Source organism: Falco rusticolus, chromosome 8 (genome assembly GCF_015220075.1).
Source record: "Falco rusticolus isolate bFalRus1 chromosome 8, bFalRus1.pri, whole genome shotgun sequence".
Classification (NCBI taxonomy): Eukaryota; Metazoa; Chordata; class Aves; order Falconiformes; family Falconidae; genus Falco; species Falco rusticolus.
The window spans coordinates 4,040,828-4,055,413 of record NC_051194.1 but is presented as its reverse complement, the minus strand read 5'-3'; the positions used below and the strand labels follow the sequence as shown (position 1 = coordinate 4,055,413).

The following is a 14,586-nucleotide window of genomic DNA, read 5'->3' as shown; positions in this document are numbered from 1 at the left end:
GATCTTATTTCCTGAAAGCATTCCACATGCCAAACCCACCTAACAATGCACTTAGAAATATTCCGCCGCCCCCCCCCCCTTAATTCGCGAATATTTACTTTATGTTTAGAAGCCTTTTAAAGCTAGAAAATTAATATTAAAGCAATAGGTGACACCCCTTCCTAGGTGACACTTCTCCAAATCTTATTTCCGAGGTGCCTGGGAATTTCTGCGGAGAGTGGGCTTCCCTGGAGCGCTGGCAGGCGGGAGTGGGGGGGGGGGGGGGTGCCCCACCTAGCAGCCCCATTCCCACAGATACCCCCCCAGCAACCACCCTCCCGGTGAGGGGTGTCCCAGGGGGCAGGGGCAGCCCCCCACCGCAGCGCTCCCGCCCCCGGGATGCAGGGGGCGGCGGGGGATGGATTCCCCCCCCGGGGGGGCAGCGGCCGCGGGGTGCCGGTCCCCTCCCTCCCCGGCGGGGCTGAGGAAGCGGAGGGAGCCGCGGAGTTGCTCTGCATATTAATGAGCCGGGAGCCAGGGCAGCGGGAGCGGTTTTAAAGGAGGACGAGGGGCAGCAGGCGGCAGAGCGCAGGCAGCGGCAGGCAGCGCCCGCACCGCCGGGAGCCGCTCGCTGCTGTCCGCCCCCCGCCACATCCCGCCCCGGGGACGGGGGCACCGGGGGACCAGCCCAAGGGGCACGCACATTTAAACCCCCGGCGTCTCTTTAGGTACCTGCTGTCTCGCCATGAAGCTCCTGACAGCAGCTTTGCTTCTGCTCTTCATCGCCATGTGCTTAGCCAGCGCGGAAGGTAAATTGGTTTATTCTGCTTATTCCCATGTAAACCTCTTTCCCAGGGGGGTGTTTTCCCAGGAATTCGTGTTTGCCTCTTGATAGCCCTGAGCTGCGTTTGGCTGTCCCCTGCATGTTGGGAAAGAGGGATGTATGGAAGCTGCGGGTCAGGTAGCTGCGAGTTAAGGGTGGAAGCAGAGATAAAACACACCAACAAAGTTGTGTCTTCACTGGCAGGCACCCCAGCCCGCCGTGTGGGGGGTCATGCCATGTTCTCTGTTATTCAGGAATATAGCTCAAATATCTCCTTCGAAACCGAGGGTGGGTTTTGCAGGGCAGATATTACAGAGTTGGATGTGATGCGGTAGCACAAATATGACCGAGCGTGCCAGTGTGCATTCCCTGCCGTGCACAAACACGGTGGTTTAGAAAACGCTCAGCTTTTGTCTGGCTGCGAATGCACCACAGCACCCGTGCGAGGAGAAACGACTAAGTCCTACAAAGTCCAAGAGAGATGTGAGCAAACGTGAAAGTAGCCAAGGTGTGCACTCACTTGCTCAGGTTAAAGCCAATTCTGACTCTCTTCATTTCCTTTTGTTAAATACAATTACATTTAATCACAGCAGGTGCACTTTAAAAAAATCTCTCATATTTACAAAGCCTCAGAACATATATAGTGCTCTCGGCCATTTTTCCCAGAGAGTCAGCTAGCTTTTCCTGTGACATAGCAAAGAAAGTATTGCTCTTTTGAAGTTCAACAGCAGTAACAAAATTCAGCTTTTCCCACCAAGGCTTGAAAGACCCTACTGAAGTTTGTGCGCACACAGGCTGGTGGGGAAGGGACGCTTGGTATGCAGGCAGCTTTGCAGACACATCAGAAAATGCTTTCTCTTGTAGGCGTAAAGTGCAAATGTTCGAGAAAAGGTCCTAAAATAAGATTCTCTAATGTACGGAAGCTGGAAATAAAACCGAGGTACCCGTTTTGTGTGGAAGAGATGATTATGTAAGTTTTCCTTCATTTATTGCTTTGTTTCCCTATCAGCTAAACTGCTTTACCTTATACTGCAACTTCCTGCTTTGTTCTTTGTTTTCCTCATGCCCTGGCATGCTAATTTCTGGCAATAGTCATTTGCTGTATTGGATGCAATAAAATGTGCAATTCTGACCAAAAACCCAGCTATCATTTTTCGACACTATTTTTTTCTGCTCAAGGAAATATTTACAGAACAGGTAGTGATAAAAGGACAATTGTTAGTTCAAATTAAGACAGGGACAAATCCTACTCAGAACTGCCTGATGTAAAATCCAGAACTATTTACTGAAGTTATTCTGAGCATGCAGGATAAGAAAATAAGCAGAGTTTGGTCCACAGTGGTGGTTTCTGCAAGGAAGAGTGTTCCCAACCAGAGTCAGATTTTCCCCTGCGTTGTACCAGAGCCATCCCCTTGCATTTAGTGGGATTACCTAGCATGTAAGAAAGCGCTTTCCTCCCAGTTTCCCTGCAAGCCGTGAAATTTCAAAGTGATGTAGTCACTAACCGAACGCAGGCAGTTACAGGAATTTTTGACATCTCTGACTGGCTTAGGAGAGAGTTTTTGTGATTTTAAATATAGGTGATTGCAGGGGGGTGGGGGGGGTGTCTGTCCTGGTTTGGATATCTTAAGATTCCCCCCAACAAAGCACTGGTCAGCTAGCACATGGGGCTGGGTAAGGACCAGAAGAGCAGATTAGCCAAGAAGACCATGCCAAGCCCCTCTGCCACCTAAGAGGGGAAAAAGGGTCCCAAGAGCAGCCACAACCCCAAAACACCAAGGACTGATTTACTCCAGTGCTTGTGCTCCTTCATTGAGCACTTGCCATTTGCTTTTCTTAGAAAGGTGCTTTAACAGCAGGATCCGAGTCCTGTCCTGCCAAGCAGCATACCACCTCCAGCATTCTGTAATGCCCATGGGGCCAAATGCTGCCCATCCGACTGGCACAAACAAGGAGATACCACATGAGCCTGATCCTGCCCACACAGAAATGGCTCGCCAGACTTGGTGGAGGGTGTATGGAGGAGGAATGGAGAGCTGCGCTCCCTTAGGCTTCCTCCAGGTTTACACTGGCATCACTGTGAGCAATACTTAGCTCAGGGAGCATCAGACCCACCTCTTTGAAACCCAAATCCACTGACGGTGACCTGAACAGAAAAATGCTTGTAGAGCATCACTGCCTGAATCGGTTCCTTGCAGCTTTACTGTTTGCTTTGACCTTTCCATAGTAAAGCAACGGCGTAGAGGAGCACTAACTCTTTGCATCCCGCTCCAGGCATTTGCCCGAAAGCAGCTGGTGGCCAGGGGTTATAAAATAAATCTCATTAATGCAACATTTCACTTCCAATCAGAAAGTCGGGAAAGATGGAATGCTGTGCAGGAGTGGTTCCTTCCCCAGCTGGATAGCTATGCAGTGCCTAGCAATGCTATTCAAGCTGGGAGGGCTGCCCTGTGCTTGCAGCGGCTGCAGGGACGGATCTGTCCCATCACTCTCCTGTCACTGCTGCTGCCCACGGAGCAGGCAGGGTTAACCCACTGCCATCACTGCCTGCCCAGCTAACCGCCTGCAGTCTGAAGCCAGCATTGAAAGCAAACTGAAATTAATATTCAGAGAACCAATTGATGCAAGAGCCTCTGGACAAGGCACAGAAGAGCTAAATTCCTGCAACTGTGTTTTTGTTGCTGCAGTGATCATCTAAAATGAGTTGTTAAAGCTGGGTCCCTTCCTGCCCTCCTGAAAAGCTCTTGTATCTTTTCATATAGCAGAAATGGGATAGAAATTATGTTTGGCAGAGAAGCAGCAAGTATGGGGGTGCAGTTTAGGAAGGAATTTGTCTTTGGCCATAATCTCCCCCCCCCCCAGCAGAGCTGTGATACAGAGTAAGGGACAGCTAAACCGAGTCCTCCGTCTAGTCAAAACCTATCAAGATTCACGGTACATCTAGCAGTAATTGTGTGTGTATCTGTCTCCCAGAATGAGGAAAAGTAGCGGAAAATAGCAGGGAGGTTTAGCTCTGCCTGCCTGAAAGGATCCAACCCCCCTCCACATGTTGCCACATCCCAAGGAGGGGGGTTGTGTGAGGGTGAGAACAGCTGATGGGAAACAGGCGCTGTGAGGAACCTTTCCCAAGGGACAGCTGAGGATGGCAGTCCCTGCACTGGCCTGGGGTGAAAGGATGAGAGCCAGCATCCTTGTGCCCCTGGGGACAGGGTGTTCGTGGGCAGAGGTGCAGCCCCACCACCCCTGCAGACAAGAAGCATGGGGGCACAAGGTGCTGGAGGTTACAAACTGATCCAGGGTGCTCATTGCAGCCATGGAGTCATGAACATACTGGGGAGGATTTTGGCACAGACAATCATGGGTGAAGGCTCCAGCCACGAAGCCCTGGACAGCTAAGGGACAGCTCAGCACACACATCCCCCTGGAACCAGCTCATGTCTCTGATCCCACTGGCAGGATCTCACTGGATGTGTAAGTTCTGGTGCTTGAGCCCCTTCTCCATCCCTCAACCTCTACTTGCAGCCCATCCAGACAATTCCTTACTTGGGGTATGAGCTCCTACAGTGCCTCTTCTTAGGCATGTCCCCTCAAATCAGCCAGACCAGCATCCCCAAGAGCAGAGCCAGGTCATGCCCAAAAAATGCCACCCAGCCCTGTGCCCACAGCATCAGGGCTGTGCAGGAACCACAGAGGACCTTGAAGCCGCCTTGGGAATATTTCCTCTGCTGTCCAGCCTCCAGCATTAAAGCAGAAAACCTACATGTGATGCCAAAGCAACACACCTCAGCCTGAGACAAGACCCACTTCACCTCAGAGGCAAACCATGCATCCTCTCCTCCTCAGACTGCAGGCTCTTCTAAATGCAGAATTGTCCATGTCTGCTTCTGGTGCAAATGCAGGGCTTGCTGCTTTTCAGAGGCTCTCGTGCTCCTGCCCTGCAATTCAGCTTGTCTATCACTTTCTGGAAATACCCTCTATGGTCTGACAGAAGAGAAACCCAAGCCAAGGTCTGGCATCAGCCAGTGCAGACAGCATAGCTGAGGAGGTGGCTGCTGGATGGAGAAACTTTACACTGACATCAGGTCCCTTAAAAACTTGCATACCTTCTGCCTTCGGTGAAGGTTTGTTTTCACTCCCATTCAAAGCTACAGGAAAACTCCCCTCACCGTGCACATACTGATCTCCAGAGGGATTGCCGAGAACACCCTTGGAACACAAGATAGTCCATAGATTTTAGTGGTTACCTTTCCCTTTCTGATGCTTGTGGCCACAGAGGCTCTTTGAGACCTTCCACCACTTTCTCACACACTGGGGGAAAGGGCCACATCCTCCCAGAAAACCACCTGAAAATTACACCTTATCTTTTTGTGACTTTAGCTTACACCTGATACAGGCGGAACAGAAAGGGGAGCAGTGAAGAAAGTCAATCAAATGGAAAGAACTGTTAGAACACCTCTTATAACCTTGAAATGGGAAATGTGGTGACACCCTTAGCTAAGATCATGCAGGCAACATGCAGCGTTTCACTTTGTCAGGCACATCCCCACTGCACAGGGTGGGTGAGCTGGGAAAGTTTTTTGTTTTTTTTTTAATTCAAGGCACTTTGTGTTAGAAAACAAACAGCTCCGTTCTGAACCAGCCTTAAAAAAAGCCCATCAGTAGGTACAGGGATTTCTGGATTTCTGGTGTCATTTTACTCCTGTCTCTAGCAACATTTAAATAATTCCATTGTAGTATTTTACTTAAATCAAAAAAACTGTGTTTCCCTGTTAAGGATGGTTTTTCCAGAAAACTAATAATTCCAGTAAAAACCGTGGTTGGTTGTTTTGGGTTCTTTTAAATAGCAAAATTAATTACCAAAACAGAAAACTCTTTGATTTTGAGCTCTGAGAAGTGATGCCAGGCATGGTGTTTCTGGAAAGCCATTCTCCTTGGGAAGCAGCTCTTGTGTCACCTTGGTTGTGGCAGACCAACCACTGATGGCTGCACTAAGCCCTCTGGGAGGAAACCTAAAGCAACAAGAAATCTTTTGCCATGTTGTGCCTCCCAGCACACTTTGTCCTGACAATAAGGGGACACTGAGCCGCTGCTGCTGGCCAGGAAAGTGGGATCAGAGGAGGCTGAAGCCCCCAGGACTGCATGCTGGGGCTCAGAGCTCATCTGTTGGGCACACAGGTACTCTGCCATATGCAAGTATTTAAAAAATTGTGGACTAAAAAAAAAAATCAGAAAAAAAAAGGAAAAAATCATCAATGAAACAGGTCTGATCTTTTCTTTTTGATGCAATATTCTGAAGTGCAAGGAAACCATCTCCTCACGTAAAGACCTTGTGGTTGCCAGAATGAGCCCTAATTAAATCAGCTATTAAGCTCAAAAGACAATATTTAACAGACAGGCAGAGCAAATCCTCTGATTAAAAACAGCTGGTAAGTCTTCATCTGGTACAACCTAGTATAACAGTGGACAATATTGCACTGCACTGATTGATAACAGCTGAAGATCTGCTCCGATATTATTGCAATAAACTCAAGTAACTACCATAAAACACAGAGCACGATAAGCCTCCCACTGCCCACCTGGGTGAGAGCCCCCCCGGGCGATTTTGGCATGTCCCTGGAGGAGCAGCAGAGGACAGGTGTCTCCCACCACCCCTGTAACCTGTGCCCACTTGCCTTGCAGCGTGACTCTGTGGACGCGGGTGAGGGGCGAGCAGCAGCACTGCTTAAACCCCAAACGCCAAAACACAGTGAGGCTGCTGAAGTGGTACCGAGTATGGAAAGAGAAAGGCAGGTAAGTATGAAGCTGCTGAACGGGTGAAGGGGAAAAATTTTAGCGGCAAGTTGAGCAGTTAGTAGCATTCAGACACAGGGAGGCCAGGAAAACGTGCACATACACCGCAAAGGCTCTATCCAGCAGGGAGGATGTATTTCATTACCAAAATTACAGTGATAAATGGATGTTCTTGATGTTATTTCTTTCCTGCCACATGTAGTCCTCACTTCTATTTTAGGGTTAGGCTGTTCTGACTATAAATAGTAATTATTTTCTGTTAAACTATTCATCAGCTGATGTTCTCAGTTATTTACATACACTCACCTCCCTTCTATGGGTAAAAAGCTGAGAAGAAAAGCTATAAATCACTTTCACACGGTCACAAGGAAAGCAGTCAGCAGAGCTGGGGAGAGAATGCCCTGTCACACACTTTAATCACACCACCTCAAAATCATCAATATCTGATGACGCAAATATTTGCCAGTTTTAACTAGCATATCATTCACAGAAAGAAACAGTAACTTGCTGCTAGGTCTCTGCTACCTTCTCCCTTGGAAAAAGGATTTTTCTTTGTTAATTTTTGGTTTTTGCAAGCCATCATAGATAGAAGAGACACAGCAAAAAACATGCATTCCTGATGGCTGATGGCCAGTAGTGATGTCCCTTATCTGTAATTAGGGGCAGCTGCCCAACTCCCACCACCTCTCCAGCCATGGCCAGGAAAGAGCCTCCACACGCAGTACAGTCCCACCAAACCCCGATTCTCCTCAACCAATGGGGAATTTGCTCTCCAAAATTGAGCTCAAATGAAGCCAGCGAGCCCCATCTCCCAGCAGGTTCCAGGGTACCAGCAAGCTCCAGCATAGCCACGCGGCGCCCGGTGGCACAGGCGATGCGAGTGGCGGTGGGTGCCGAGACCACCGGCCCTCTGCCATGGCTCCCTGCCAGCTCCCGCAGCTGCTTCATAACCAGAGCACATGGGGAAACCCTGGCCACTGCAAAACCACATATTTACACTCTTCCACTGCTTGGGTTTTTTTCAAGGCCATTATTAAAATGACAAAGGATGCTCAGCCCCAGGCTTGTGCTTTCAGGAAACACCAAGGGCTCCCCTGAGCAGGCAGAGCAGAGGGATGCACTGAGCAAGGCTGAGGGTCAGGGTCCTGCCTGCAGATAACAGCGCTGCCCGCAGTCCCCACCACAGCCCATAATAAGGGTCACTCAAGGCTTCCTCAAAGTGCAACCAGGGGAGGGAGGCTGCCCCTGCTGCCAGGGAGAGGAGGAAGGACAGTGTGAGCAGCATCCCCATGGCTTTGCTGCCAGCCTGGGGTGTGTAGAAGGGATGCAGCGTAACCCCTGGGGTTTTACCTTCGCTTCCACGCCCCGCTGCAACATGCCACCCCTGCATCGCACCCAGCAGGTCCCTGACACTGCTGCCCTGCTTGCCCGGTTAGCCAAGTCACACTGCAGCTACCGCAGCATCAAGTCAATACTGCAGACAAAGAGCCTGGATTGAACCCAGTCGTCATAATAAATAGTCAGCACCAGCTGTCCCAAAACCCCTGTGCTGCTCCCCAGGAAAAGTCAAGGCTACACAGTACAAACATGAACCTCTTCCACAAAATAGCATTGCCCCTGGTTTTCCCCATGCCACAGAAGACAGCTTTCACCCAAAGAGCCTGCACAACTAAGTTTCCAGCAGATAAGCCTGCCAAGCAGTCTTTTTAGGACATCACTAGAAAAACAACATAGGGTGTGATATTATTCCAAACGTAACAGATACTGTGAATTTATTATCTACATCCAGCTTGTGATATACTTCAACATTTGTATACAAGAAGGATTTTACAATGGTTAAAGCATATTAGCAGATGTGGATTTCTCCATCTCATGCATCCTGACAATTGTGGCAGAGCCTGTTCCTCCCCACACACCTGCAAGATGCAGCCGTGCCAAAGTCCAGCCCTTGTCACACGTGCTTCATGGAGAGCAATCTGGTGGCTGCTGAAGTCAATAACTTACTTTCCAATTTACTTAAGCAGAGACAAAAAAAAATCTGGTTTCTAGGGGATTTTTGTTGGTTTTGGTTGGGTGTTTGGGGTTTTTTGTGGGATTTTTATTATTTTTATATTATTAGGAAGAGAGTTGTTTCAGTAGTGATTTAAGCACCTTGCCCTTGGCTTTCCTTCTGTTTAGGGTTTATGAAGAATAAGAGGAAGCAGCATGAGGAATGGAGAGGACTCCCTTGGCTGGTGAAGGACCAGGCTCCGCAGAAGATTATTTCTCTCACAGACATAAACCACAAATTCTATATTATTATAAAGCACTTTTTACCAAGGGTCAGTTTTTACATTTTATAGCCGTCTGCAAAAGGCTTCCAGATTTCACAAGCATCTGTTGCACTTCAGATTTCATACCCGCCTGCTCTGTACCAAGTCTCATGCTTTTCATTTTAAAGAGGTTGGTTTGGGGTTTGTTGGTTTTTTATTGTTACTCATTCATACTTCACTATGATTGCAATCGAGCTTTATAAGCTCATTAGACAAACAGTAATGCTTGTAAAGGTGTTCTACAGCCATGTCCCTCACCCTTTCGCAGTGGGAAAACTTTGGTGCTGTGGTTGTTTGTCATGTTTGCAGCCCCCACCTTAGTCTGGCAAAGTGGGGACCAAAGATGGGTTTGCTGGGGAAGATGCCACTGCAACATCGTGGCTGTAGCTGCAGAAGCGAGGTCCCTCAGCACATCGTCAGATGAGCGTGAACATCACTTGTGTACCTCTTCTTTAACGGACTTGAGGTCTTGCTGCAAGGTGAAGTGTACCATATCTCCCATTTAACATCTCATGTGTTAGAAAGCATTTCTAGGTCATTTTTATTACTAAGAAAATGTTTATTTTTTTCTCCACCTGAAGCTCTTACAGAAAGTTTGTGGCTTCAGTATTGAGACATTTTAAGCTTCAAGACTATTGTGTATGATTTCCTAGATTTGTAGCAACAAAAAAGCCTTTAAAAAGGTACCTTTTTATGAAAAATATGCTAGGGCAAACAAATACCTATATATGTTTTAGTCACAATACCACATATTCATTATTTTGAATGTAATACTTCGATGTTAAGCAGTGCATTCCTCTTTTTAAAGTAACAAAACTACCTTTTCATTTGTAAATATACTATAGGAAGTCTCCCTATATTATCTTGCTGTATAATGTACTGTATTGCTAAATTATCATATGCTATTTAAATGTTTGAAATATTTAGAAGGTTGCATGCAGATTTCTTATTTCTTTCTAAGACAAATGAAAAAAGTAATAAAAATATATTTAAAAAACCTGAAAATTCCTTTTACATTTCCTTAGGTCATCAGGGAACTCCAGCCTCTTCTAATAACACTTTTTGGGGGATGAATGGATGAATTGGTTTGGGGAAAAACGATGAATCAGAGAAGCCTATTTAGAAATACGGTATCTATATTACAAAACATTATTCTGGTCCAATTTACTTCCCTTTCTCATTTTAGGATTTGGACTTGACCCAAACACTGAGGAACCTTGTTACATGCCATGCACTTACAGCCACTAGTCTAATGTTACACTGAATAAATGTAAATCCACCAGTCAATACAAAAACCCATATAAACCTGTATGAAGACAAGTGAAATGCCATGATTTAGACAAGATCTCGGTTGGGAAGGCTGCACAGTGGAAGTCCAGCACCAAACACCCGTGAGCCACCCCCTTCTCTTTCTGTGCAGTTTCTGTGCTCGCTCAAAGGGACTTTGCACCCAGCAAGGCTCCTATACCACTCCCCAGCTAAAAAGAGAAGCAACAGATGGGAAGGGTAGAGCCAGCAAGAGTCGAAGTGCATTAAAACCTGCTGGGGCTCCCCGAGCAGCACCCCTTCCCTTCCGCGCTGCTCCCAGCTGTGCAAAGACATCTTCACGCAGGGCTGCTGCTGGGATCGGCACAACTCCTGCAACAGTGACCTTACACTACATAATCAAGGCAATGCCTGGCCTCAGCTCAAGGGTTTCCTCCTATTCAGACAGGAAAAATATATATACACACACTATTTACTGTGATAAGACTCTGGCAGAGCTGAAGGAGAAAGGTGTTAGATTTCAAAGTGTTTTCCTATTCTGCACAAGGATGGAGCTATGAGCTTCAGATGCCCGTTAGTAAAAAGCTTGACAAAGATCCCAGAGTATTTAAGAAATTAAACCTCTGGGGATATTGACCACAAGGCACTGCTTCAGGCTGAGCATCTGCACCCAATCTCCAGGCAAACCCAGACCCGTGGGCTAGCCAAGCTGCCCCTCTCCCCTCGAGTCACATTTTAACAAAACCAGTAGTTTTTCCTTGAGGAGAGTTGATTTCAACATACCAGACTTCAAGAAAAGTTTTATGTTTTTTTAGTGACTACTGGGCAACACATTTCCTGGAAAAGTATTGATACAGTTGCACAAGAGGCGATTTATGCTCCATTGGGAATGCTGTGCACAGCTCCAGTTGCCCAAACGCAGTGCTCTGACTCACACCTCACAGGGTATAGCCTGTACAAATGCCTCTTTGCTCTGGTTTGTCTGCCAGACCAAAACCACCAGCAAAAACCGAGAACAGAGGAAAGCAATTGTAATTTTTTTCCCCTCACTTGCTAGAATGGGCAACTGAAGAAAAAGAACTATTTGGCTCAGGACCTGTATTCCCTTTAACCTGAAATCTGTGCTCCCAACAAAACAACTCTTGGAAACAGGAATTGAAACCATGAAGGCAAAAATCTGTGACTCTGAGCTGGTTTTCCCAAGCCTGTTAAACTGCGTCTCCAGGCAGGTTTGCCAAGTTCCCAGAAAGAGGAGGAGCATCCCTCACCATCCCTGATACTACAGTTGTAAAGGGAAACAGGGTGCCAGAAGGTAACTGCCACACAAAGAACATTAACCACTTCCCTTCAGACTGAAGCTTCTCTGCTAAATATTATATGTGTGTACATATATATAGGTAGGTACCTCCTCCATGTAGATTTGGCAGCAGCCTTAAGGTTTGCTTTTGTTTTCCCCACCAGACTGCAGTTTGCAAAGCCACAGGAGACCATTCAGTCCAACCTCCCTGATGTACAGACCATACATTTGTGCTTTTAGATTGAAAAATTAAGCTGCTGAGGTATGGTCTGAGCACGCAGCAGCCAGCCCCAGCTGCTCACCAGTTACCAATTTACTATCCTAAGGGCTTGAACACTTGCAGGATAAGCTGGAGCCCTGCCTCATCCTGGGGTGCAGGAGCAGCACAAGCAGACCCCACAGCTCCTTTACTCAAGCACTGATGCTACATCGCAGGGACGTAAACCCTTCGTGGAGCCTCCAAGCCCCCCACCCAGCCTGCAAAGCTGCCCCCCAGCACACGGCAGGCAGGAGCACACAGACACACAGCACCAAGCCCTGCACCAGAGACCTCTGCATGCCCCCCAGCATCCCTCCCCCGGGCACTGGGTATCCACAGGCTGCACCCATTCAGAAATGGCACGATCAGATTTTAATAAAAGCACGAGGGTGAACCAAACAGCTGCAGAGAAAGGACACAATAGCAGGGAGACCTGCCTCGCCTTTTCAGTGAGAGCGCTATGTGGGATTAGTAATGTTACGCAGACCCTTTCACCACTTGCCTTTCACTTGTTCATATAAGCTCTAGGTCAGCAATGGCCAAAAAGTTTATTAAGAAGCGATAGGTGCTTGGTGGTCCGTGCAAGGTGGTGTGTTGCTCTCGGCGGGTCCAGCTGCCTGCTGTGCCCCAGCTCCCCCCAGGCTCCCTAAATCAAGACACAAAGCCATGCCGGATTGCTACATGCATGGGGACCTTTCCTGACCACATCCAGGCGGTGGGAGAGCTGACCCCGCGTTAACGAGGTTTTGTCAGGGCTGTGGGAGCAAACATGGCACTCGATGGCAGAGTCATCAGAGAGGCCTGGGGGTTTGCACTGGTCACCCCCGAGCCCTGGGTGGGAAGCTGCAGGCAGTGCTACAGCAACGCAAATGCTCAGAGCTAATTAAACAGTCAGGGACCTTCTGGACCCACATTTGTGGAGAATGGGAACAAATGTGAATAAAAAGGCACTGCTCCCTCAACTCACCATCCCACTGAGACCCACAGCCAGGGAGCTGTGCCTGTCCTAGGGTAAAGCCCCCCCCCCCCGCAACCTGACATCATTCAGCAGGCTTTATGCAAACCCAGACAGAGCTTCCACACTCCAAAACACACCTCCCAAGAGGTCAAATGAAACACCAGCCGTATTTTGGCTATTTTACCTCCAAAGACAGCATCTAAAAGTGAGGCATCTAAATGCAGTTGTGAACAGCATCTGAAGACCTCACTTACTGCTAGATTCTCAGCACCTTTGGAAAAAGGGAAGCTGGTTTTGGCTGTTGGCTGAGTTTGGGCTTCAGACCCAGGACACCAGCCCAACTTGAAAGCCCTGGCCACGCTGACTGCATGCCAGGGCAGCTCCCCATTTTGGCACCCTGTAGATCTACATGTAGCACTCGCGCCAGGATTTGTTGTTCAGCTTGTTCCCTTCAATGGGTTGGGATGCACAGGGTCACAAATGGAAATCAGTATTTTTGAGGATCACTGTTTGCAGCTCTCACTGACGCTGTGTTTGCTCTATCAGAAACCCTCCATGTCTGTTATTACCCTCTGATCTTAAACCACAAAGATCTGACGGCTTCCAGGAGGGTGCTTGGTTTGCCCTGAAAGGCTGCACCCCGTGAGCCCCCAGATATCCTTAAAGCCAGCACATGTTTCTGGCAGAGTCCCCCAAAGCAGATTTCATCTAATTCCTTTACCTGACATAACCCACCCCAGGATAACAACTGGGATTGCCATTGCCTGAGGAACAGCAGCTGCAGCTGCCTTTACGAGCACAGAGCTCCAGATGCTTACAGGGATTTTTGGTGCCTGTAGGTATAGATATGCACCTTACAGAAATCTTTAATTGTTCGCTGAATTTCAGGCATCCTGGAAAATCCCACAGCACTATTAGTTGTTGCTTTCTGACACCACACACATCGGGAAAGACCGACCCTCCATCTCTGATGGACCATGCCCACAAAGGTACGTGGGCTACCATTTCATAGAAAGCAAGCTAAAACCCTGCACAAAATTGGGCCACTGTTTGTCTCCGTTTCACATGAGAGATGACTACCAGAGTTGTCATTTTTTTTACCCTCCAAGGTTGCCCCCTCTGGCCATCACCCCTACAAACCAGTGGCCCTGGCCAGGCAGCAATGCAGTAACAGTCCCTGAGTCCTACTAGAGATGCTGACGGATTTAACGCTCCGCACAAATCCAGAAGTTGGGGTTTGAGCAACCAAAGCATCCTCATTTCCATTAGCCAGCACTACACGAGACAAAGCTGTGCGAGACCAAAGGGATGTTGGGGAGGCCCCAGCAGCCCAGGATTCAGCCCCGTTGCCCCACAGCACTTTGGTGTTCCGTGGCTCTTGGGCCGTGGCCAGCAGATCCCAGCCCGGATGGCTGCTCTGGAGGAAAGCAGGGCTGAAAGGACATCTAGTGGCAACCACAAACCTTCCCAGGCAGCCTGGGGACACCTCTACAGCCCTGTGTCCGGCTGCATTATAAATCAGCCTGGAGACTGCTCACTGCACTGCTGATGTTGGGAACGCTCTTCCCCAGCTCTGCAAGAAAAGCTTCAACTGTTGCATTTCCTTATCTGGGTATGGGAAAAAAAACCCCAAGCAAAGAAAATGCAGCTGTGTTTTGGGAAACCTGCCCAGAAGTTTACACAGTCCTATTACCCTGTTAATGTGGAACATGCACGCTGAGGGCAAAGAGGACACGTGGCTGCCACTGTGTCTACAGGAGCCACATCCATCACACCACCATGGGAAACTGCATTGCAACACCAGCATGGGAAGACTCATTCCCAAACCACCTGCCCCAAATCCCTTAAAACCATCAAGAGCTGCTGCCCAGGATACCAAGGCACACGGCTTCCTTACCCAGT

At 48.3% G+C, this 14,586-nt stretch overlaps 1 protein-coding gene across 1 annotated transcript; it reads left to right on the top strand.

The window, feature by feature from the left end:
• The first annotated feature begins 494 nt into the window (after nt 1-494).
• CXCL14 (C-X-C motif chemokine ligand 14) lies at nt 495-9,900 on the top strand. Its single transcript, XM_037398709.1, has 4 exons — nt 495-788; nt 1,667-1,772; nt 6,482-6,592; nt 8,771-9,900. Exons 1-4 carry the CDS (start codon nt 725-727, stop codon nt 8,784-8,786), a joined length of 297 nt encoding a protein of 98 aa, XP_037254606.1. The 5' UTR covers nt 495-724; the 3' UTR covers nt 8,787-9,900.
• Nucleotides 9,901-14,586: the final 4,686 nt, after the last annotated feature.